This window comes from Trichosurus vulpecula, chromosome 5, assembly GCF_011100635.1.
Source record: "Trichosurus vulpecula isolate mTriVul1 chromosome 5, mTriVul1.pri, whole genome shotgun sequence".
NCBI lineage: Eukaryota > Metazoa > Chordata > Mammalia > Diprotodontia > Phalangeridae > Trichosurus > Trichosurus vulpecula.
This window is the reverse complement of record NC_050577.1, coordinates 35250536-35277232: the sequence shown is the minus strand read 5'-3', so window position 1 is coordinate 35277232 and position 26697 is coordinate 35250536. Positions and strand designations below refer to the sequence as shown.

At 37.4% G+C, this 26697-nt stretch overlaps 1 protein-coding gene across 1 annotated transcript in view; it reads left to right on the top strand.

The window, feature by feature from the left end:
- Positions 1-26697, top strand: part of KCNH8 (potassium voltage-gated channel subfamily H member 8) — a 404012-nt gene that overhangs the window by 123000 nt on the left and 254315 nt on the right. Inside the window, exon 3 of the mRNA XM_036761371.1 lies at positions 15679-15810. Within this exon, the coding sequence (XP_036617266.1) occupies positions 15679-15810 (132 nt within the window). The remainder of the gene's footprint in view (positions 1-15678; positions 15811-26697) is intronic.

Sequence of the window (26697 nt, the reverse complement as noted above, 5' to 3'; positions counted from 1 at the left end):
GTAAATTGTTATTAATCAGCATGACCCAAGGGCACAAACTGGAAATTGGATGGCAATTGAGTAAGGCAGGAATAGCTGGGCAGAAAACCATTAAGATGCCGTGGCTAGGTCATCAAATCTATATTTTATTTATTAAAAAAATTATTTTTATATTTTTGGTTTCGTTTTGTATTTTGTTTTGTATTCTGACTTTAGTAAATAAAACAAGCATTTCCATAATAAAGTAGAATAGGAAAAAAGAGGACTACACATGAAACTGCAAATCTATTATGTACAACTTGCTTTTTTCTTTTAAATATGTAATAAAGTTATCATGTAATTTTCTTTCCCTACCCCACCCTAGAGATGGCTACCATTAGACACCAATGTGTGTATGTGTATATGTATGTAAAACCATACTATACTTACTCTATTTATCAGTTCTTTCTCTGGATGCTGATAGCATCTTCCCTTCACAGGTTGTTTGTAGTTAATTTGTGTATTTATAATAGTTAAAATGACTTAGTTACTCAAAGTTGTTCTTAAAACAATAATGCTGCATACTAATCTATGTTTTAGGACTGGAATTTGGTACCTGTGTTGAGGACGAATTAGAAAGGGAAGGAAATAGAAACATTGACCAATTAAGAGACTGTTGCTGTAGTCCAGTAGAGAACAATGCAGCGTATATTAGTGGCTCTGAAACATTTGGAGTATGTGTCCTCTTTTACATAAAAAATAAGTGCTCATATATTATCATTTTATAGTAGTTATACTATTAGAATCTGCTGGTTGTATTATAATTCATAATGATAAAAGTTATTATGAAGCAGACATTTTAAAATGAATTTATGTTTAATTAATCACAATAGCAATGGTATACATTTGAAAAATAGTAACATGTCAATGTGCAAGATCTATTATGCAGTTATAGAAATTATCTTGGCTTCTTTATGTAGTTAAATATTGATTAGTGGCTCCCTTCCAAAAGATTGTCTCCAGGGATCTTCAAGCCCCAAGCTGGTACAGTTGAAAGAATTCTGGCCTGGAAGTCTAGACCTAACCAAATGCTGCCACTTGTGGCTTTGTGAGCATAAATCATTCCCTCTCTCTGGCTGTCTGTTTCCTCATTAATAAAATCAAGGGGTAATGCCAGAGGATCTCCAAGATTCCTGACAACTCAACAATCTACAAATCTAGCAAAAGATTCATTTTGTTTCAAAAGCAGAGTAGTGGGGACCAGTCAAGATTTAGAACCACAGAGTAAAAAATAAAAAAAAAAACCTCTTATCTAAAGGGGAAAAAATGAACAAGCACAGCTGCTTGAAGTTGTATTAGTGAATGTAATGCTTAGAATGACTTTAGAAGTTAGCCCTCCTCTCTTTGTAACACAGATTGTTCAGTGCTTAGTTTACCAACTTTCTATGACTACCGTACTGGTCAACTGTACCCTGAGTACATGCTCACTAACCACAATTTCCAAATTTCTTCCTTAGGAAAGCAAAGTGGAGATACAATTTGCATATATTTTGCTTCAAAATTCAAATTTAAAATTCTGCTGCCTAAGTCAGAAAAGTAATATACAGAAGGAAGGGTCTGTAAAAACATCTTCAGAGATAACTTCATGTGCTTAATACACACTAGAAATGTCTTTCTTGTCAGTTAAAATATACTTGAGAACTTTTCCTTTCTTGAACAGGAAAGAAATCTACTAGCTTCCACGGAGGAAAATGAATAGGACTATGGAATCAGATAGGTGAACCTTTGCCATAGATGTCATTGGGGCTTTCATTTTCCAAAGGTTGACTAAAAAAAGAAAACAATCTCCATATGTTTTTCCTAACTAATGAGTTATACTGAATACCTACAGTAATGGCATAACCAGAATGATTGCTTAAGTCCTGGGGAGGCAAGGAGAATTCTCCCTGAAATGAGAATTAACTACGTGGTTCATTCGAGGGCCTAGGCTTTTTAATGAGTGCTCTGAGCCTATGTGGGCTGATTGGCCATTAGATCTCCTCGAGGGGTTCCCGTGGGAAAATGCTCTCCCAAGGATCATTCCACATTGTGACTTCTATTACATGTTGGAGCTAAAAATATGTTTTGTTTCACTTGGAAATACATTTCTGAAATTAAGGGGAAGTTAGTAGAAAATAATTCAGTATAAAAATATTTGCTCTGTAGAGAGTGTTTTGAAGAAGACTACTAATGAGTAAAATAAGATCAAACTTTCTGTTTGACCAGAAGAGTACAAGACTCTGTCATGTTAGAAGGGCTTTGAGCAAGGCCCTAGTAACAGATCCCTTTTGTTTTCACTTGATCATGAATTCTTTGGCTATAGCTACCTATGAAAGAAAGCATAACAAATGCATGAATGAATAGATGGATAAATAAATGAGTGAAGAAGTAAGTGAATAGATAGAAAGACAGATAGACAGGTAGGCAGGCAGACAGGCAGATAGATACATAGATAGATAGGTAGATAGATAGATAGAGAGATAGATGGATAGATAGATAGATAGATATACAAGAACCCCCAGTCTCAGTATGGTCTCCTTGGCAGAGTAGTAGAAAAGGGGGCAGAGAGTGCTAAAGCTCAATCAATTTTTAGAGCATCTGAAAACATTACCCTAATTCTTGCTACCCAGAATATGAGATATTTGTCCAAGGACAAAAAAAGAGTTGAATGCTTAGGAGAATGAGTCTTTCAGGAGCAAAAAGCAGAGATAGTTTGAAACCTGCACCACTGAAGGGAGTGCCTACTTCAATGAAATCTCAGATTTACAGAAGTACTAGTCTCTAGATAAGCAAAATGAAACAGCTCAGATCCAGCGCCTGATTTTTTTTCACTTGGGCATTGGGGTGAAAGTGTAGATTCTAATGTTCTCTGTTTCAGGATGACTTTCACCTTACATATGCCATTCCACCATTCTCTGGAGAAAGAGAATGGGAATTAATTCAGCTGCTATGAATAGAGTTGGATTTGGAAGAGCCTTTCGTTGTTATTTATTTATCCTAATTCTGGTATATATTGTGTTTGGGCTGTAGAACAGTTTAAATCATGATCCCATACCAACAGACTCCTATGAATACTGCCAGGGGTGGGGAACCTGTGGCCTTGAGGCCACATATGGCCTTCTAGGTGTTTGGGTGCAGCCTTTTGACTGAGTCCAAGTTTTACAGAACAAGTCCTTTTATTAAAGGGATTTGTTCTGTGAAGTTTGGATTCAGTTGAAGAGACACATGTGGCCTTGAGGCCATAGGTTCCCCACTTCAGCCCCAACCTTACCAAAATATGCAATGAGAGAGAAATCCAGGAATCATCATGGTCACAGCATTAACTCTAACTGGGTAATACCTAGTCTCACCAAACCTCACTACCTACTCTTCCTCACGTGCTGATCACTAAAGACTACCCAAACTAAAGACTGGCTCCATTCTCTTTGCTAGATTATTTGTTGAATTAGTGCAGTAAGCCTCCATCCTGATTCATCTGTTCCTCTTAGTCTTTGGTGGCATGGGAAAGGTCATCTAGGCTGAATGAGGAGTCAATTGGGTTTATTTCTACTTCTGTGCCCCCACAGAACTCTACTCCCTCTATTGGAGTGGCAGTATGAATATAGAATGGGAATCTAGGAGGTAAATAGTTTTTGCCATTTTTGGAAGTGTGGTTAGCCTTCAGGGAGTTCAAAGTGCACATGGCACAAAACTATTCAAATGTTTATTGTTTCCCATACTCTTTCAAGGTGAGAGATTGATGACATTTGCAACCATACTCAGAGAATTTGAATCTCTGAATGGGTCCTTCATCTAGTCCATTTTACCAAAACTGAAATGATGATATGACTTGCTGCCTAGGCCACTCAGGTACCTAGCTATCTAGTTCTTGGACTAGAACCCAGGCCAATGTTTTTCCCACTATACCATTGCCTCCATGTAGGCATTGAAGAGGTATTATGGGTTTGTGTTTTTTAGCTATATCTCAATAACTCTTACTTTAAAATTTAGACTTCGAAGTCTTTCTTCCAATTTCAACAACTATAACTCTTCTCCTTTTCCCCAGGCTCTATTTTTCATCTCCTAAGTCATTTTGGTTGTTCTTTTCTGGACTATTTCCAGTTTCGCTGTAACCTTTTAGAATGCAAAGACTAAAACTGGATAAAATAGCCTCATGAGGATCTGACCAATGCCCCGTTTAGGAGAATTATCTCATGATGAGCTTGTGCCATATTGTGAATAATATACTTCAGTGTAGTAATTGCTTTATAAATATCTCAATCTGATAACAGACTATCTATTGCCTATGGCCCATTTCAATTCTAAACCTTTTCTTCTGTATTTATGGTGGCCACTCCTTGCTAATTATGCAGCTATTTGTGTATTTCTTTATTTGGTCCATAATTATACTACCTTGCATGAGTCTATGAATATCCTATTTTTGTTAGACCATATTGCCTATTTTATCAACCTAATATAATCAAATGCTTTAGAACTTGAAGGAATTTTAAAGATCACCTAGCCTGTTCATTATCAAAGTGTAGTCTAGAGATCCCCAGAAGTACCCAAGTGGATTTGGGGTGGTTAAAACTATTTAATAATGCTAAGATGTTTTAATTTTGCACACAGTAAATATTAGTAGATATAACCCACATGGGCAAAAGCTATTTGGGGTATCTACAATTATTTTAACCATCTAAAGAGGTCTTGAGACAAAAAAATTTGAGAACCACTGATCTAGCTCAACTTTCAGGTAAGAAAATTGAAGCCTAGAAACATGAAGTCATTTAATATGGCCACACCATTAAATAATAAATTGAGGGTTCCAACCTATGTTCTCTGATTCCAAATCCTTTCCACTATGCTACTTTCTCTCAGGCCCTTTTAATCTCCTTGGGCCCTTTTTTCTTTCAATTCCTGAGAGCTTTTCCTCATTCTGTTCTTTAGCAGCCTCCCAGCTTTCTCACATTCCCCCAGAGGCCATTTTGAACTTCTTTATGTCCCTCTTCACATGTTCTCTATCGCTTCCACCATTCCAAGATCTTCCTCTCCTCCTGTAAATATCCTTCTAAATTCCCAGCTCCTTCCTTTCCTATTCCATGAACTGTTTTAAGGACCTCATTTTCCAATTCCCTTTTATTTCTCCCTCCCATAATCCTCTTCAAGGTCTTTCTACCCCTACCCCCTTCTCTGTGCATCTAAGTATATCTTCCTCCCCCACTCTTTTCTATTTTATCTAAGCTACATATGACCCAATTCACCTCTATCTCCTTCTCTAAATATCTCATTAGATATTCAATCAGAATCTTCCATTAATATCTCTCTAGATTTCTATCCTTCAATCCATGCAGCCCCTTAGATCTATTTCTTTCAGTCTTCATTCATTCACTTCATTCTCCTTTCCCGACCTCAATTTCAAATCGCACTAAGTTCTCTATCTTTCTTGGTCCCAGAAAAGTTGCCCAACTTTTCTTCTTTTGTAAAATTTATGAGAACACTCTTAATAACTGAATATAGGTTGTGAGGAGTGAAAGACAACCCCACAGACACAAACATCTTGTTATTAAATCTCTTTGGTCTTTTCAGTTGTTACAAAGTGAAGTTAGATCGCTATCATTTCTACCAGCAATGCTGAGCTAATCGGTCTCCAGTTAAAAGAGTCCTCCTTTTGTGTTCTTTGAAGGTGGATCTCCTTTTTCTCTTGGTCTAGGACTTCTCTTTTCAAAAAGCCATGGCATATGATACTATCTTAACCTGACCTACTTCCCAAAATTCTTAATGTTCCCAGGCATTCAAGAGAACGACAGTGGCACTCTTCAACCGTTTCCTGCCTTTACTTGATTTTTCTGGGTTCTGTACCTTAGCTGTCTGTGGTTCTCCCATGTAGTACCAACACATGCCTTTATTCCTATTCTTCTGGCTATGACCATATGAAATCTTACAGGACTAGGGAGGGATAGATAACTTAATTTTCCAATCATCCTTTGAAACAATCTCTTTCTGCCACTAACGAGCTCCTGAAAAATATTTAATTGTTTTGCTAAACTTTGAGCACTCAGGGATTTATTCTGGGCAAGGCGTAGTTTATAAGTTACAATGAACAACCCTGTCTACCCTCATGAAACTAGACAGTTTCCTGCCCACTAACAGTTCCTGGCAAGGACAACCAAGTAGTGGATCCTTCTCTCCCTAGAGATTCAACTATCAACAAGGCTAAGACTCCTCTTACTGGGCACTCAGTTCGTTTTGCCATATCTTGTCTTAGATGAGATGAGCCCCCGGGGATTGCTGATATGTGCCCTACATGGGGATACTATAACACATGAATCACAATCTGAATCCTCTCAATAGAACTGAAGTGGAGAAACATGAAGGAGAGAGCATCAGACAAGGGCTTTGTGAGTGAGATAGGGCTCTGATCATAGGAGCTTAAAAAAAGTAATTGTGAACTATTTATCAACATAGGGGGCTGCATATTGAAACTGTAATTATGATGCTTAGATAATCACATCCTCTCTCTGTCAATATGGTGCCTATAAACAGCATCCTTACTGGCTCTGCTGATGACCCAGGAGACGCTTGGGCACAGATTTGCAACTCTTACAACATGAGTTAATGCAATGCAGCCTTGGAGTAGAATAGGAACTCAGCTCCAAACCGAGTAGCAAAGTGTAGATTAATAAAGGATTGACAGTGTAGTTTGCTGATATTTCTAAGAGGGAGTGGCTTTTTTCTCTATCATTTTTCTACCTTTTGTTCATTCTATCAAGAGATAAATAGAGCAATGGAGTAGGTAGAGAGATAGATAGATAGATAGATAGATAGATAGATAGATAGATAGATAGATAGATGAGTGAGTGAGTGGGTGAGTGAGCAGGTATTTGTTAAACATTTACTGTGTGCCAGGCACTGTGCTAAGTGCTAGGGATACAAATACAAGCAAACAAGATATGCCCTAACCTCAAGAAGCTTAATGGGGGAGGGTAATACACGAAGTGGTGCTGGAAAATACCAATATGGTAAGAAGATGCCTAGGAAGCAATATGTATGTCCATGCCCAGAAGTATGAAGTGAAATCTCACATTATCAGAGCCAGGTGATCCAAGAGTAAAGTCCAAGATGCCAGTAAGAGGAAAATGAGGATGATAGTCTGAGAATGGCATGCAATGTGTAGAAATGGTCATGATGATAGAATCAATAGAATGTAAGCTCCTTGAGGACAGAGATAGTTTAACTTTTGTTTTTGTAGCTTCTGGCATGAAGTTAGGACTTAATAAACACTTATTGGTATACTGAGGCATATTACATATCCAAAATAGGCAAAGAAGGTGAATGAGAGGAAAACCCAAAAGTGGTAATCTCACTGCAGTGATACATTCAAATTTTAATATCACAATGGCCTGTGATCTCACTTGTGTGAATGCTTCACCCACTGTTACAGATAGCAACATTTCTATATCTAAGAGAAATTAAGAATCAGTAGCCATGAAATTCATTGTTCTCTAACAAACATAGCAATGAGTCATTCTGATGGATGTTATATCATGAGCCAGATAGTCCAGCAAAGGCCAAATCCCTGAAGCCTTTCTAGCCTGATAGAGCCTAGAAGAGTTTGTGCTCTTCCATCATAACTTTCAAGAAGCCAGAGGTACCCTTTTACAATGATGAGACAACAGAAGGCTCACCATTGGAAGACAATGCTCCACATGATAAATGCATCCAGGAAGAATTTTAGCAAAGCACTCTTGGGAAATCTAATCCTATGTTCCCATTGTTTCCATAAGAATTTGGCTTGATTTGGAGACACTTGATCTGGCCTTGGAAGGAAGGTATGCTTCTTTCTAGGCAGAGGTGAGCCAAAAGTAGGAGACAGACTATGCAAAAACAAGGGGATGGAATCGGGATTGTCATAAAAGGCAAACAGTAGCCAGTCCAGTGTGTCAGGAACCTAAAGTATATGAAAGTCAGGAAGCCTTTGCTGAGTCTCCTGGCTGCTATCATTCTCCTTTGTCAAATTACCATGCATTTATTTTTCTTTATATTCCATTCATCCTGAAATATATCTGATGTCTCCTCCAATTAGAATATAAGCTCCTTTGGAGCAGGACCTATTCTATTTTTTTGGCTTTGCAACTGCTTTCAGTCCCAGTAGACACTTAATAAATAATTATTGATAAAAAAATCCTGGGAAGGTAAGCTGGTATATTATAAGGATCTTTAAATGCTCCTTATAAGGAAGAGGAACCCATTGTATTTTCTTGAGCAGAAGAGTGACAAGGCTAGACCTTGACAGCTACGTAGTGAATGGATTGGAGGGGGAAAGCTGGGAGACAAGCAAGAGACTATTGCAATATTTCAGACAAGAGGGGATGGGAGACTGAATTAATATGGTGGAAATTAGATGGACGAGAATGATATATAACTGACTAGACTCGGTAGCTTATTGAATCACAGAGTTAATGAGCATTAAAACCAGGAGTAGAGGCTACAGGATAGATTTTTTAAAGATACTAAGACCTAATTCTCTTGTCAAAAGAATGAATCCTTTATAATTGGGATGAATCAATCATGTTTTGTTGATTATTTAACTCAGATTTATCAGGTATTCTTCAAAGCAGATTATACCCACTCTTGTGAATAGGCCAAGTGAAGGATTCACTTTTGAAGCTCTGGACTGACATGCATTTGGGGATCCAATTTGGATTCCTGGTAGTCATACTCTTCCAGTTCTACCAAGGAACATCAAGATGTAAACTTGGACTCTAGATACTCTAGCAAGAAGAATGAAATGACCCTTATTTTAGAAAGAAATTTGAGTCAAAAGGAAAAATAAGCAGAATTTGACACGTTCAAATCCATTGAGTGTCATATGATTTATTGCTTTATAGCAGAAAAAATTTGAAGATGATGACTATAGCACCTTCTCCCCCAAACTGGAAACAGCAAAATTATCCAGATCTTCCCCTATATAAGTCGAGATATTGGGGGCAAAAGTGTCTCAATGAAAGCATCTTTTTTCATCATTTCTCAGTTTCCATTTCTATAACATCCTACCTTTTTACCATTTAGACTTGCCAGACTGTCATCTGCTGTGTCAAACTGACCAGTCTACTTCATCATCCTTTATTATCTTCTTGTTTGGTTATGGCTATGGCAGCTATCCTACATTTGTTCTGAAACTGGAAAGTGCAGGAAATCTTCCTGACTTCCACATTCTTCCTCTTTTAGGCAAACACTCTGCCATCGACATAAAGAAAAATATACATCTGTGCTCAGTAAAACTAGAAACTTCACCCCTTTCCAAGGAGGTGATAGTCCCTTTATATCCCGCTCTGGTCAGAGCACATCTGAAGTGTTTTCAATCTTAAGTATCATAGTATAAGAAACACTTGATTCATTGACTTTGATAAACTGGAGTGTCCAGTGCATCTTAGCCCAACCAAGATTATGAAGATCCTTAAATCCATGATCCATGAGGACTGGTTGAGAAACTGGGGATATTTACCTTAGAGAAGAAAAGACTCAGGGGATGTGGTCATGAAGAGGACATAGTAGTTCTCTTCAAATATTTAATGGCTGTCCTGTGGAAGAAATATTAGACTTCTTTTTTTTGGTCCTATAGGACAGAATTAGAAGCAATAAGTGGAAGCTTCAAAGAGGCAAACATAAGATTGATGTCAGGAAAATCTTTCTAACAATTATAGGTATCCAAAAGTGGAATAAGAAGCCCAGATAGGTAAAGGATTTATTCTCATTGGACATCTTCAAGCAAAGGCTGGATGACCACTCATCCAGTTAATTATAGCGAAAATCCTTTTTACATGTTGATTGGACTAGATGACTGTGAAAGTCCCTTCCGACTCTGAAATTCAGCGATATCATTAACGAAGAACCTAGAGACTGTTTGTTTTCTTTATTCACAATCCTGTCAAAATAGAACACTCTGCTTTTTCTGGAATGTCTCCAATCACTTCTTTCAAGGACTTTGTAATTAATAAAAGTTTACATTGTCCTATTCAAATGCATGTAGTATAAATTTTAATTCAACTCTAAGCATCTGTTACATGATTAGGAAAAAAACCTACTGAGAAAAGTGGCATAGTGAATAGAAATGCTCTAGCTTTCTCTTTGGAACACGTAAAGCAGCATGGGATAGTGGATTGGGGGCCAGCCTTAGAGTTGTGAAGCCATGTGCCCAAGGGCAAGACAGCTCCATTCTTACTGCCTTAGAAGTATCTCTAGGACTAGAAGTCACAGGCTGCCCACTTGCTGATTTTCACAAGTGCTAAGTCCAAGAATCTTGTCACTGGATCATAAAGCCTCACCACCAAAGTATCCTTTACCAGCTCTGTGATACTGTCTGCCTATGTGACAATGATTGTCATACTGTGTGCGTCTGTCATGACAATAATTGTACAGCCTGAGAATGAGACCTAGAAAGATTTTTTGATAATGTAATGTTACAAGACTTTCTATAGTTTATTCCATTCTACCCTGCTGGGCATGTCATTTAACCTCTGTTTGCCTTAATCCGCCAGAGAAGGAAATGGCAAACCACTCTAGCAACTTTGCCAAGAAAACCCCATGGACAATGTGGTCCATGGGGTCACAAAAAGTCCAACATAACCAAACAACTTAACAACAGCATTTTACGTGCCTGATCCAGTCAACAAACATTTGGGAAAAGGCTACAAAGACAAAAATGAAATGATCCCTGCCCTCCAGCAGCTTATATTCTTGTGGGAGCAAATGACACATGCATTGATAAATGTAATGCAAGACAGGGATATGGGAGGAAAAGTAATATCCAATAAAATTCTCTAGGAAAAATTTAAGGGTGGAGAGAAGATTAATGAATGGGAGGATTTAGGAAGGCTTCGTGGAAGAGGTGGCACCTGAACTGATCCTTGAGGAAAGGTAAAGGTTCTAAAAAGTGATCATGGATGGATTACAGTGCATGCCAGGCAGAGGAGACATCACAGAGGCCAGATGTGAGGCAAAACAATGAAACGTCCCATTTGGCTGATGTATAGGATATATAAAAGCGAGTGGTGTGAAAGGTAATTAATAAGGTTGGAAAGACAATATATTGGAGACTGAATAGGGGTTTTAAATGCAAGGTTTAAGGAGTTTGAATTTATCCCGAAGGAAATAAGGAGCCACTGAATGCTTTTTGAGTGGAGGATTGGCCAAGTCAAACCCCTGCTTTAGAGAAATAATTTTGGTGACCGTGGGGAAGATTTAGCTCAACAAACATAAAGCACTTACCATATGTTGGGAACTCTACAAGGTACAGTGCTTGACAGTGAGGATACAAAGACAAAAACAGAACCATCACTGCTCTCAAGGAGCTGGAATTCCACTGGGAGGTTCCAACATATACATAAGTAAAAATGAGTGATACATAAAGTAAAGCCAAATAATTTCAAGAGGGAGAGTGTGTCAGGAACTGGAGGGATCAGGAAAGATCTCCACTGGCAAGGGGCACCTGAACTGACATTAGAGAAAGCTCAGGATACTGCAAGATGAATGTGGGCAAGGGGAACATTACAGAAAGATTGAGGCAAGATAGAGAAATTTCAAGGGAGTCTGGGACACGAAGGCTAAGTGCACAGGACTGATATTGGGACATGAAAAGGAAAATTAATATAGAAGCATAATCAACCTTGGTTAACACAAAGTCTTCAATATCTGATTTGGGACTTTTGACTCCCATTAACCCATTCTGGCATATTGAGAAGCAAGACTGGAAAACCCTGGATTTTCCTCTCCAGATTTTTAACTTTCACGGCTGTACCTCTACACTAACGTGTATGCAAATAATTAATGACCTGAGTCTTTAAAAGGCAATTTGTTCTTTTAAATAGGTTAAACATGCCCTATGTATTTTTATCCACACAGTTTTGCTTAGCAAATTTTTTCTTCCATAGACAAATACCAAGGTAAAAGTCTGTCAAGTCAGAGCAAATTCACAAAACTTGAATTGGTAAAACCCAAGTTAATAAAATTTTTATTATATTTGCAAATTTCCAAAGACCATGGTAAAATGAAAATTAAGAGCCATAACTTGGAGTGATATTTGGAATTTCTTAAAGGGTGAAATATAAGGTAGAAAATCCATTAAGTGCTGGTAGAGAAGATCGTTTTTCTTGTCAGCTATTTACTCAGTCTTAATTTCATTTAATGTTATGACACCCCTGTCTCTCTCTCTCCCTCTCTCTCTCTCTCACTCTCTCTCTCTCTCTCTCTCTCTCTCTCTCTCTCTCTCTCTCTCTCTCTCTCTCCCTTTTAAAATAAAATTATTTACTTATGGAGAGTGATGGTTCTAGCCTGAATACACAGAAAAAGGATGTTTTCAAGAAAATGGATTACTCCTGTTCTGATTTGACTGATGATTGAGAAGAGCAATTGGTAGTCAAGCTTTAAATAATGTAACTAAATGTCATTAAACTCAGATAACCATAATAATGACTAAAACTTATATAGCACTTTAAGGTTTGCAAATTGCTTTTGATCTCATTTGATCCTCACAATAACCCTTTGAGGTAGTTGTTTATTAGTAGCTGTATTAATATTTTTGTAGATGAGAAAACAGAGATGCAGTGACTTGCCAAGAGCCACACAGCTAGTAGGTTTTGGAGGCAGAATTCACACTTATGTCTTCAGAATTCCAAGTCCAAGCCTCTATGTCACTATGCCACCTAGATAACAGTAATAACAGCTCACATTTTTACAGAAAATCTGTGTAGGAAGCAGAAATAGCATGGGTGACCTGTACTGAGCACTGGCTATATGACCCTGGGAAAGTTATTTGATGTCTCAGTACTTCCAGACAACTCTATAAGACTCAGTCACAAAGCTAGTGCAGACCTGAATTATCTTTTAGAGAGAGTTCCTCCTTGGTAGCTCCTTATTTTGGTGTAATGGCAAGCAAAGTGGGACTTTTCTCTGTTTTTAATTTTGGAATTCTTCTCAGCACTAAGGCAATCAACTGCCTTTGATTGAGTCTTGCCTTTGTTTCAATCAAGAGTCTTTGATTGAATCAAGAATCTTTGATGACCTACTTAAGTCACAAGAAAGCCTAAGTCATATGAGTTTGAATCACATGGTTGTGATGCCCTCTGACCCTGAAGAAGTGTATATACACTCTGAGGTTAGCATTTTACTGGGGGCTCTCTCATTGGAAGAGTGTTCATGTGGAGACTCTGGGTAGCCATTAAGGAGCCCCCTGGCTTTGAAAACCCAGATGTTGCTGATTCTCTCTCTCTGGTAGCTATGTATATATTGCTATGATCAGACAGTTAGAAGCCCTGTCTGCTGATTTGTGTTATTTGCTCTGTTTATATAATTTCTGTTTGTAATTTCTGTGTTTTCTCTGACGTTCAGGGTGCTGACTTTTTCCCCTCAATGAAGTGAATGATATATGTATGTTTAATTAAAGTGAGATTGTAAATCCCTTAAAGTTGGTTTCCTTAGAAAAGTACATCAAGGAATCTGTGCTAGCAGCCCTCCTGTGTGCTGGTGTTGTTGGTCTTACACCTCCACAGCAGCTGAAAGCAGCATTACTGTTACACATGGATAAAATCAAAGGTTCAATTTCACTCACCCCCAAAATGAAGAGTTTTATAATCAGAATAATGTAGTTCAGGTCCTTACTGTTACTTCAGCTGTATGTGTCTGTAGGAAAGTCACTAGTTATCTCCAAACCTCAGTTTCCTTATCTATAAAAAGGATAATAATACTTGTATTCCCTACCACTCAGAAATGTTTTTGTAAACCATAGGATTCTATACAAATGTGAGTTAGCATCATCATCCTTATTTTCCCATTGCTTTGTTATTTATAAAAAATTTTAGCTAATTTATTAAGGACCTACTATGTGACTAGAGTGTTATACTCTCAAGGAATTCTCTCGTTTGATCTTCACAACAGCCTTATGAAAAAGGAAAGACAATTATTATTTCCATTTTACAGATGAGGTAAGTTAGACTCAAGAATTTGAAACGGCTCAAAAGGTCATGTGGATGGTAAGTGGCAGAACTCTGGTACTCCAAACGTGTTTTTTTAGAGCTAGTCCCACCGTACTATTTTACATATAAAGGAACGCAGTCTAGAGAAGTGAAATTACTTACCTGAGGTCACAAAGAAGGTAATAACAGAGCTTGGATAAGCTAAACCTTCTGAGAGCTCTTGCTACTGACCCATGGCTTTCACCTTTATCGATGTCTTTGAGCCCCCTTTGTTACTCCTGAGATTTTTGTCTATTTTTCACACTCTGACAGCCTGGCCTATTGTATATTGTCTAACCACATGATTGGCTTGGCTTAGATAGTCTCAAATTTTAGGTACAGCTGAAATTAGCAAAGAAATGTCCTGAACTCAATAAAGCAGACCTAAATGAACTACTTCATAACATAGGCTATTTGATGATCATTGACACTGCAGGATATTACTCAAACCAATGTCAGTCAGGGACATTTGATTTCCTGAAATTCCCTCCTGTATATTTCTAAATTCAAGGAAGATCCTCTAAAAAATAAAGATAAAGGTACTAAGCAATCACTACTATATAAAAATGTTAAGGAAATTTCTTCTGATTTTCCATATTATCTGAAATCCAGTTCAGAATCCAGCGATGTCATTACCATTTTATTTCTACGTAATGGACATAGAAATCTGCATTTAAACTGAGATGTGTTGGCTTGATTTTTTTATATCAATCTACTTTTAGAGAAGCAGTACAGGAAAATACACAGCACAATAGACCCCCAGTCAGGGAGAACTAGATTAAAATTCTGTCACAAAAAATTACTAGTTTGTAACCCTGAGCAAGTCATTTAAATTGTTTCTTCATTTGTTATAAAAGAATACTCATAGCACCTACATCATAGGGGTTGTTGTGTAGACCAAATGAGATAACCTATGTAAAGCTGCTAAATGGCATAGTAGATAGAGTGCTGGGCCTGCAGTTAGGAAGACCTGAGTTCAAATGTGACCTGAGACACTTACTAGCCATGTGAACCTGGGCAAGTCACTTCTATTTGCCTCAGTTTCCTTATCTGTAAAATGAGGAAATCGTAATTGCCAAGAAAACACCAAATGGGGTACAAAGAGTTGGAAACAACTGAAATGGCTGTACAACAAAAAAATATAAAGCCTAAGTAAAGATTCAAGGCACCATGTAAAAGTGAATGAGTGATGATGATGATGATGATGATGATGATGATGATGTCTCCATGGGTCATCTACTTACAGAGGATGGAAGAGATAGACTTAATTGTTTGTTTCATATACAGAAAGAGAAAAAATCACCTAATTAGCAGGATTCTTCGTATATCAGGTCGTGCTCAGTATGAGACAGTCCCTTAAAATAGAGTGTCCCAACATCAAGCAGAGATCAAAGCAATAAATGTAATGAGAATGAAGAAAGTAAGCATGATGCAGATAAATTGTGTTTCTATGAATGACTGATTTCCAAAGGCATCATTTGAATTGGTGATGCAAAGAGATTTGAGTGAGCTAAACATCTGTGGATCTTGGCAACTTACCTTTAAAATAAGATGTTTTTTTTTTACCTCTATAGAGTTATGTTAGTTGAAGGTAGTGCTTATGGCGTGTGTGTGTGTGTGTGTGTGTGTGTTTCCTTAGGGAGAAAAAAAGTAACTCAGTAAATTAAATTAATTTTTATTTTTTCCATTGCAGGGTCTTCATTTTGGTGCCTCTTAGATATTGTCCCTATCAAAAATGAGAAAGGAGATGTGGTACTTTTCCTGGCCTCATTCAAGGATATAACAGACACAAAAGTGAAGCTGACTCCAGAAGACAAAAAGGAAGGTTTGTGCAGTTTTTTTGGAAAACATTGACAGATGGAATGCATTCTGAGACTGTTTACTATGGGGAATATAATTTTAGTACACCAATGATAAATATGCACAACTGTTGACTGTGAATGTTTGGTCTGCTCCTAATCAGTGAATTATAGGATTGTGTAGATTTAAAGTTGGGAGGTACCATAGAGGCCATCTGGTCCAACCCCTTCCTTTTATAAATGGGGAGCTGGGGCCCATAGAGATGAAGTGACTTGTCCAAGGTCACATGGATAGTAAGTGACAGAGATGGGAGCCCAATAAATATGCCACTGTACCTTGTGGATATAGAAAACAAGAGGATTAAAAGAACTATCTATGGACTCTATCTAAAGAATTCTAAATTAAAACTAACCTTAAGAGAACTGCTTTTATTTCATCAGATAAATAGACCCAATGTAAATAGATATTGGAGTCTATGGGAGACCAAGGAGGCATCCTATTCACTGTAATGGAGATTTGTTTCCTCTGCCATTGGAAGTAATTGGGAGGAGATACAGTATTGGCATTTGTAATAATTTGGGACCATTGGGAAAACCTTTCAAGAGTTTCACTGAGGTTCTGTCCAGGGCTTTGTGGTTTTCCCCTTATGTCATCGTTTTCTTTAGCTCAGTAAGCAGATCACTGGTTTGCTGCCAGCCAAGAAATTTGCCTTTAAAAATGCTGATCATGCATCTTTCTAAAGTTAAAAGTTTGTGTTCTGTTCAGGTATACTATTAAACCCTACGACAAGGAGGAAGTTTCCATAGGGCCCTCAAATGAGCCAGCTACTGACCTATCAAAGATTCTACTCTCTCCATCTCTGACTCTCCCTAATTAAAATGTATTTGTCTATTGATGCTTTATATTACCTGTGATTAAGACCCTCCAAAAAGCCTTTGGGTTCTTATGTATGCATTTCTTTGTCTTTCCATGAGCTTAGGTAATTCTAGCGAAATATTCTTAAAGGCACATAGGTAGGTGTGTATATGTATTTCTGATGTTCTCATGCTCATAGATTTAAAACAGGAAGAGCTTTTAAAGGGCACCTAGTCTAACTCCCTCATCATCATTTTAAATATGAGGAAATCAAAGCGATCTTCAAATGAAGGTAGAACCACGCTGTCCCTCCACCCCAATTCAGTACACTCCAGTGATGCCCTTTTGACTCCAAGATCGTATACAAAATCCTCTATTTGGCTTACAAAGCCCTTCATAACCTGGCCCCTTTCTACTTTTCCAGTCTTCTTAGACCTCATTCCTTTGCACATAATCTGATATCCAATAACACTGGCCTCCTTCTATGTCTCACAAGACACTCTTATCTCATGACTCCAGCATTTTCACTGGCTATTCACCATGCCTGGAGTTCTCTCCCTCTTCATCTGTGCCTCCTGATTTCACTGGCTTCCTTCAAGTCTCACCTTCTGCAAGAAGCTTTCCCCAGACCCCCTTAATGTTCTGAGATCACCTCCAATTTGTCCTCTATGTATCTTGATTATGCATGGTTGCTTCATGTTGCCTTCCCCATTAGACAGGGAGCTAATTCAGAGTAGGGATGAATCGTGTGTTTGCCTTTCTTTGTATCCTCAGTGGTTAGCACAGTGACTGGCACCTTGTACGTACTTCATAAATTCATCTTGGCTTCCTTTTGACTGAGAACCAGAAAGGTTAACTGATCTTCCCAAGGTCATGTAGGTAGTAAGGATCAGGACTTTGAACCCAGGCTCCCAACTCCAAATCCAACACTCTCTCTATTGGATGGGAATCTGTTCCATGTTGTGTTGTGCTGAGCACCCCTCCACCCCCCAAGTTCCCATTAAAAGCAATTGCACAATCATTATGTGTCCTAGGAGATAAGAGCTCTTTAGACAAATGAGGAAGGATAGATTTAGAAATGTCTAATGGCTTGTTTTTCTGCCATCCTTCTTCATTTTCGCAAATGAGGAATTGGGAAAGCCAGTAGGTGAGAAGGGCCTGGGTAGACATATAAAACGCCTACCTATTTTCTCCCACTATCTGCTAGACAAGAGCTCTCTTTTATCAACAGATTGCTAGAGTAGTATCATTGACCTGCTTCACAGGAAGAATGCTTGGTGGATGAGCTGCCAAAGGCAAATATAACCCTTATTTGCAAACCCAGTGAGGTTCAGCTGAGGTGCCAAAGGGGATGTTCTTCAGGAGAGGACTGGTTATTTACATGAACAGATTTTGATATGGGGGTTGCAAGCAACTTTGAAAATGTGCTCTGACTTCTGCGAAGAATATTTATTTTTCACTTCTAAAGACAGATGTGAGCCTTTGTCTTCAATGGGAGGTTCAGACATATTGAATGGGTTCAGTTAATATGGTGCAATCACCCTCCCTGTAGCTTTTTCTTTTTTTTCTTTTTAAAGTAAAAATATGCTGGAAAAAGTTTAGAAGTTTCTATATTAGGAAGGTATGGATAAGGACTGGTACCCGTGATATCATTTATATAGGTATTCATTACTGTTTTTCTTCTTGTTCAGTCATTTCAGTAGTGTCTTGACTCTTCAGGACCACACTTGGGGTTTTCTTGGCAAAGACACAGGAAGGGTTGGCCACTTCCTTCTCTGGCTCATTTTACAGATGAGGACCTGAGGTAAACAGGGTTAAGTGGCTTGCTCAGGGTCACACAGCTAGTTAGTAAACATCTGAGGCCAGATTTGAACTCAGGAAGAGGAGTCTTTCTAACTTCAGACCTGCCACACTACCCACTGTGCCATCAGACATTCATTTTTACAGGTAGATAAATATTGACATATAAAGAAAGCTTAGGCCTGGCAATTATGAAGACCTTAGTTCTAATCCTGCTTCAGATACTCCCAAGCTGTGAAAACACCTGGGCAAGTCACTTAATCTCTCTGCACTTCAGTTTTCTCACCTGAAAACTGGGGATAATAATAGCAACCACACTCTGAAACATTTCAAGCTCTATATAAATGTTAAGTGCTTTAAGGAAAGATAAGATAAGGAAAATCCTGTTGTATACACTTTGGCAATTTATCTGGAATTTATGGTCTTAGAGAGTTTCCTACTTACCCGGCATCACACAGCCAGCAATTGTCAGAGGCCACCATTGAAGTCGTCTTCCTGGTTTCATGACATCTTCTCTAATCACCATACCAAGCTGACCCTGTGTAGTCACAGAGTTTTAGAGCTTCAAAGGCCATCTGATCTAACTCAGACATGAAATGTGTCCCCTCTCCTACAAATGGCCACCAACCTTTCATTTGAGACCTCCATGGAGGTCAACCTGTCCAACTTTTGGATATTTCTTATTATTAGGAAGGTTAGCCTGATACCTTCCCTGCATTTTTTTATTTTTATATGAATCTTGTCGTTGCTCTGAAATGATTCCCTCTGGGGCCCAGTGGCTTCTACTTCTTACTGTTGTGAATTGATGAAATCTGCTTTTGCATATTCTTGTAGATATCCGTTCATGTACCTTATTCCGACTTTGATGAATCCACAGTGTTTCCAAGTAAGATCTAGCATAAGGTGAGAATAATTAAAACAGAGTAGATTGTTCATATGAAATCCGCAATCTAGCAATGAAGCCAGAGGGGAACAAAGAAAGCTGCTTGTTCATTAACAAAAAATAATTTATTCACAACTACCACTACTAACATGGCACTTGGAGAACTGCTCAGACATTTTGAGCATTTATCGATTGAGGAATGGATGTTGTTGTCATATGTCAATTTTTTATTTCTTTATATATGTATATATGTATAATACATGTGTATACATATAAATAGGTATATTACACACATGTTTATGTGTACATATGTACACATTTTATACATATATATATATACACATACATATTTATACATCTGTGACATCAGATTTTTTTTTCTCAGTGATGTCTGATGTAAATATTTTCCACTTAGCTGTTTCTAGTGATTAACCGTGTTCATGGAAAAGCTTTTAAATTTTCTGTAATCAGAATTATCCCTTGTGTCTTTTATGATTCCTTCTATTCCTTGTTTGGGTAACAATTCTTTCCTTAGCCATAATGTTGCAAGGTACCTCCTCCTGTCCCCCATTTTCTTCTTTGCTTTGTCTCTCCTTGATTGATATGTCGAGGCCTTGTTTGTACAATAGAAGCAATTTAAAATGTGTCTTTTTTATTATTACAAACAGTTTATGTAGTACCGGAATTAATTGTTCTTTGAATTTTTAATAGACTCACTTGTAAATCCTTTTGGTCCTGGAGTTTTGTTTTGTTTTGCTTTCCCTTTGGGAGTTCATTTACGACTTATTCAAATGATTTTTTAATATTGGGTTATTTAAATGATCTATGTTTTATTTTGTTAATCTGGGTATTTTATATGTTTGTAAGTACTCATCTATCTAATTGGGCAAAATCTAGCTATCTAATTGGGCAAAATAATTTCTGATAATTGCCTCTTTCTGCAATTGTTGTAAGCTCACCTTTTTATTTTTACATGAACAATTTACATTTCTAGCTCTCCCATGTTTTAAAAAAATGATATGACCTTTTACTTACAGGCCACATTTCCATTTTGGGCTTATTGTAGTATACTGTGTAAGATGCTGATCTAAAGCTAATTTCCATAAAGCTCCTTTTCCAGTTTTCCAAGATGTTATTGTCAAAAAAGCAGACTTTCCCCAAGTAACTGATGTTATTAGATTTATCAAACTCAGGCCAATTGTTTTCAATTTATTCTTTTTAAAATTTATCTCAGCCCCAACACATAATTCCAAAAGCAAACTCTCTGAGTTGTTCTTTAATAGGTGAAAGATTAGATGCTTGATACTTCAAGTTTGTGATATATGTTACTGGTAAGGTCAAGTTTGCCGGCCTCTTCTCCAGAGGCCCTGAGATTGATCTTGCTCTCCAGACTTGAAACGGAGTCAACTCTGATGCCTACCTCAAATAAAAATCCGGCTCCTCATCTCAACTTATTTTTTTGTATCCTCATTCTCCCATTCAAAATGGTCCAAAACTTTAACCCTATGATCTTTGACTCCTTTCTCATCCGGCTTCTTGCCTCTCACTTCCAATTGGTCACTCAATTTTTTTTTTATTTTCAAAAAAATCCCTCTTGCTTCTGAGCATTCTTTTTCCATCTCTATTAAGACCTCTCTAGTTCAGCCCCTAAACTCAGAATCACTTCTAGTGCTCAGCACAATTTTTTACACGTAGCTAAATGAATTCAATACCTGGATAGCTACAGTAAACCCCAACTGGGTTCCCTTTCTATAGCTTTGGGGGCAACTAGATGTCTCAGTAGATAGACCACCTGCCCTGGAGTTAGGAAGATCTAAATTCAAATCCAGCCTCAGACACTTACTTTTGCTGCCTCAGTTGTTTTTTTTTTAATCTGTTAAGTGAGGGAAAATAGTATATTTCCCAGGACTGTTGTAAGGATAAAATGAGATAATATTTATAAAGCATTACATAAATTCTATCATCATCATGGTGATCTTAATTATTACTATAATTATTATTATTAACTAGAATGTGTTCACCAAAAACAAACTATACTGGCCTAACATTTTCCCTTTTCTTGACAGAAGTGCTTAATCAATAACTCAGGGGAGTACTACAAATAATTTTTATTTAGATTCAGCAAGGCATTGATGAATTATCCCAATATTTTCTACAATTATTGTGAAAAAGCTGGAAAGGGATCTTAGCTTCTGGCACAGTTGGATGGATTCAGAGTTACTAAACTCAAACATTAATTATTGGTTCAGTGTAAACTTAGAAGGAGGTTTCATTGAGTGACCCAGAAATATAGCACGTGGCCCTATGCTTTTTAACATCTTTTCCAATGACTTTGATAACAGCATAAATGGCATGCCTACGAAATATACAATTGGCACAAACCTAGGAAGGGTAGCCAATGATAGCCAGCATCCAAGGACAATACTTGCTTTATGGGCTAGAGCACTGGGCTGAACTGATTAATGAAATGAAATTTAATAAGTTTATAAAATGGAATTCACAAGCAAAAAATACATAAGGTGTGATTAGACAGTATGTTGTAAGGAAAAGATTATCAGAAATTTCATGGATTGTAATCTCAGTATGCACCAACAGGGGCAATGTGGAGGCTAATTTTACATACATGCATATGTATGTATATGTAATATGTGTATGCGTATATCTTTACACAAACATATACATATGCATATACATATACACACATATATATACACATATATACACATATTTGCATATATGCATATACATATTCATACAGACAGACATATTTATACACACATATGTATGTACATGTGTATATGCATACACACATATATGTATACATATGTATACGTACATATACACACACACACACCAGTTTTGTCTAATGGTAGCCATCTTGAGAGTGGGGAAGGGGGAAGAAAAATTTTACATGATAATTTTGTTGTGTATTTGAAAGGATATTGTATATTTGTTGTATATTTGTTGTATATTTGAAAGTTGTGCAGTTTTTTTAAATTGTACTATGTTATAGACATGCTTGGTTTTTTTCCCCATGAATTTAAAATAAAAAATGTTAGTACAATGTTAGGCTCTTTAAGACAGGCATGAAGTACCAAGAATAGGGAAAAGATTGTCATGTATGCTGCTCTGGTAAGGTGCCAGTCCAGAGTATTGTGTTCAGTTCTCAGTGTCAGTGTTTAGAAAGGAGATTGATAAGCTAGAGAGTATCCAGCAGTGAACAACCAATATGAACAGGCTTGACTCCATGCCATGAGTCAGCTGAAGGACCTAGGAAGGTTTAACGTGGAAAAGAGGAGATTCAGGGGGGTGGGATGGCTCTGTTCAAATCACTGAAGTGTTATATGGAAAAGACACTACTTATTGTATTTGTGCCTAGAGAAGAGAACTGGGAGTAATGGATAGAAGGTCAATTTAGACTCTACAAAAGGGAAAACTGAAGAAGCTGGAGCTACCTAAAAGGGGAATGGGCTCCCTTAGTTTATAGTGTGTTTCACCTCATTGAACATCTTCAGGTAGAAGCTGGACAGCTGCTTACTGGCTATATAAAAGTAGGGACTCATTTGGGTACTTAGGTTCAATGAGGTGAATGATGAGGTTCCTTCCAATCTTGATATTCTGGGAGTCTCTTTCTTATCTAATGTAATATGTATTGTTGTTTTTTCAGTTGTTTCAGTACTGTCCTACTCTCCCTGACCTTTTTTGGAGTTTTCATGGCAGAGACACTGGAATGAATGGTTTGCCATTTCCTTGTCCAGCTCATTTTATAGACAAGAAACTGAGGCAAACAGAGTTAAATGAGTTGCTCAGGGTCACACAGCTAGTAAGTGTCTGAGGTCAGGTTTGACCTCAAGAAGATGATTCTTCCCAACTTCAGGCCCAGATTTCTATCCCCTATGCTATCTTGTTGCCTATCAATCTTATATGTCGCTATTAAAGTGATCTTCCTAAAATACCACTTCAGTCATTTTTCTCAAAAACCTTCATGCCTCCCAGTGTTTACAGGCAAAAGTCCAAACTCCCTAGTTTAGCCACAAATTGGCTTCATGTGATTTTCCAGTTTGATCTCTACCTATTCTCCTTCCTGAACCCTTTGGTATAGTTGAGTTGGTCTAATTGGTCTCTTCTCAATATATAAGAGAAGCAGCATGGTACACTGGGAACAGCCCTGGATGCAGAGGCCAAGGATCTGGATTAAAATCCAACATATGTTACCTCCTATAATCCGAGGGACCTTCAGCAATTCACTTACCCTCTTTCATCCTCTGGAAAATGATGGAGTTAAACTCAATGAACTTCAATATCCCTTCCATCTCTCTCTCTATCTCTATCTCTGTGTGTCTCTCTGTGTATCTCTCTTTGTGCCTCTCTGTCTCTGTCTCTCTGCCTCTCTCTCTGTCTCTCTGTCTCTCTCTGTGTCTCTGTCTCTCTGTGTCTGTCTCTCTGTCTCTGTGTCTGTCTGTCTCCATCTCTGTCTCTGTCTCTCTCTCTCTCTCTCTGTCTCTCATCCTACAAGGACCTGGTACTTCACTTTCTTTATACTTTTGTTTCTCTCATGCTTGGAATGCCCTTTTGCTTCTTCAAAACCTTTCCAAATTCCATTCCTCAGTGATCACTTCCTCATTTGAATTGTAATAGCACTTATTGTGCATATCATATGCATAAGACCTTGTGACATTTTAATATTGAACAGCTATTTGTATTGTGGTTTTAGTTCTGTATTCATGTTTTTGCCTTTTAAGTAGATTATGAGCTCCTTAAAGACATCCTATATATCTACTTTCTACAATATCCTTTATAGATACAGATGATGTAAATAGAGATACATACATTCATAGACTCATTGGATCATGGAATCAAAGAATATCTATAGCTGGAAAGAAACTTTAACCCCTGACTATTCTAACCCCCTTATTTAATACATGAGGAAACTGAGGCCTAGAGGGGATAAGTGATTTGCCTAAAGGCATAGTGATAGTAATAAGAGTGTCAGAGGCAGGATTTGAACCTTAGTCCTCTTACTCCAGATAAAGAGCTTTTCCACTGAACTGTACATATAATCATAGAGTATTAGATTTAGAAATATTGAATCCATTAATTTTTTCACAAATAAGGAAACTGAGACTCAGAGGAACAAAGAAACTTGCCCATAGTAGACACTCAATAAGTACCTAGTTAAAGAAGCCCTTTAACATCATATTTGTTTCAGCTCCCCTCTACGTTTTTGCCAGGCTTCTGCACTCAGCTCAATGTTTCCATTTTCCCATTCCGCTCCCTCCCCCACCCCCAAGAATTTTATCAGTTGTTATATTTTTCCATTTACTCCACATGAATATAAGGGCACATGACTAGTATCTGGGCATTTAGCCCAGTTTTGTTGTTTTTGTTGTTGTTGTAGGACATCCTAGATTTCAGTTTAAATGGATGATTTACAAGTGTCCTTTGTCAAATATATGAATAACAACACAAGTTGTTCCAGTAGAAAGAAACTTTAATTGCATTTTCAAAAAAGAATAGATTGCTTAAACTCCAAAATTTAGGAGTGAATGAAATAATAATTAATGGCAATAATTATGGTGCTTTAAAGCCTTGTGGTGAAAATTTCTTGGACATGAGTAAAGATAGTGTTCTTTTGGCTATTCCAAATGACGTCTCTGTTATCTGATATTTGTGTTGTTTTCCATGATGTTTCTATATGGAAATATTCCTATTATTAGGTGAAAATAAGAGTATAGCCAAACAGGTTACTGTTGGATCTGTCTTCTAACAGGCTCTTAAAGGAAGAAAGTGAGTCTTGGAGGTTTTAGTAATGGGAGGCCTGGATCACATTGCACTGCTTTATCACACCTCTAAATATCATTATCAAATTCAACTTTTTCTCCATCCCCATATGTCCTTGAAGACCTACCAATATATTGTTGACCTTATTTAATGAGAAATATAGGAAATCTAATCACTCAAAGATTAGTAATATACTAGAATGCTAAAAATTCTCAAAACTGAGAGATCTCATACTTCCAACAGATTAATTATTTCCTTTCTTCTGTTTTGCACAAGACAAAAGCAACATAACATTTATGTTAGTGGCCCCATGTATTTCAAAGGCTGTTACTAGTATGAGTTCAAATAGCCAATTTTAACTTTAACAGAAATCTGAGCCCTTACCTATCTTGGAATACAACCTTCCAAAAGTCTTTTTTCTTTGAGGATCATTTTTGATACATAACTTACTTAGAAGATGATCCATATTAATTCTCAATTACTCAAAATCATCTGTGATCTCATCCATGTGTATATTCCATTAAGTGATAAAAATCACAATTCATACATACCTACCCATCTCAAGCCACTCTTCTTCATGTCCTCTAATAAGCTTGCTACAGAGAATATTATTAAAATTCATTAAGCCTTCCTCACTTTATCTTGATATCATCAATATAACTTTTGGTCATGCAGGTGGTCCATTGGTTATCTCTTATTTCCACATCACCAATGTATTTCTCATCCATTTCTTTGATCATACCCTTTACTATTGTGAGGATTGGGGTTAGTTGAATAAATGAATCAAATTACCACACTCCATACAAAGTGTGTGACAAAATATCACTCTAGTAGGTAGTAAAGCACTTCAATTGAATCAAATTAATGACATTCAATTAAGTATAAAAAGCCTTGACCAATGAATTTAGAAATCTCTGATAAGCCATTGAATGAGCTAGAAGGGACATTTAACAGGAAAGGTATTCAGATTGCCTAAGGAAATTTGGTCATGTCTTAGGGACTATTTACAAAATATAAAGACAGTTCTGGGCCAAGAGAAATACTTACTTGAGTACTTTTCCATTTGTAATAAATGAAATTTCTTAATGAGTATGAAAGAGAAGAGTGAAAAAGCTGGCTTGAAGCTTAACATTAAAAAAAAAAACTAAAATCTTTGCAGCTGGCCCCATCACTTCCTGGCAAAAAGAGGGAGAAGAAATGGAAGCAGTGTCAGATTTTGTGTTCTTGAGCTTAACGATCACTGCAGATGGCAACTACAGCCATGGAATTTAAAAAAAAAAATGCTTGCTTCTTAGAAGAAAAGCTATGGCAAATCTGGATGGTGTACTAAAAAGTAGAGACATTACCTTGCTGACAAAAGTCTGTATATTTCCAGTAGCAATGTAGGGCTGTGAGAGTTGGGCTATAAAGAAAGCTGAGGGCCACAGAATTGATGCTTTTGAATTGTGGTACTAAAGAAGACTTTTCAGAGTTCTTGGACAGCAAGGAGATCAAATCAGTCAATACTTAAAGAAATTAATTCAGGCTACTCACTGAAAGGTTAAACACTAAAGCTGAACCTTCAAAACTGCAGCCACATAATAAAAAGATGGG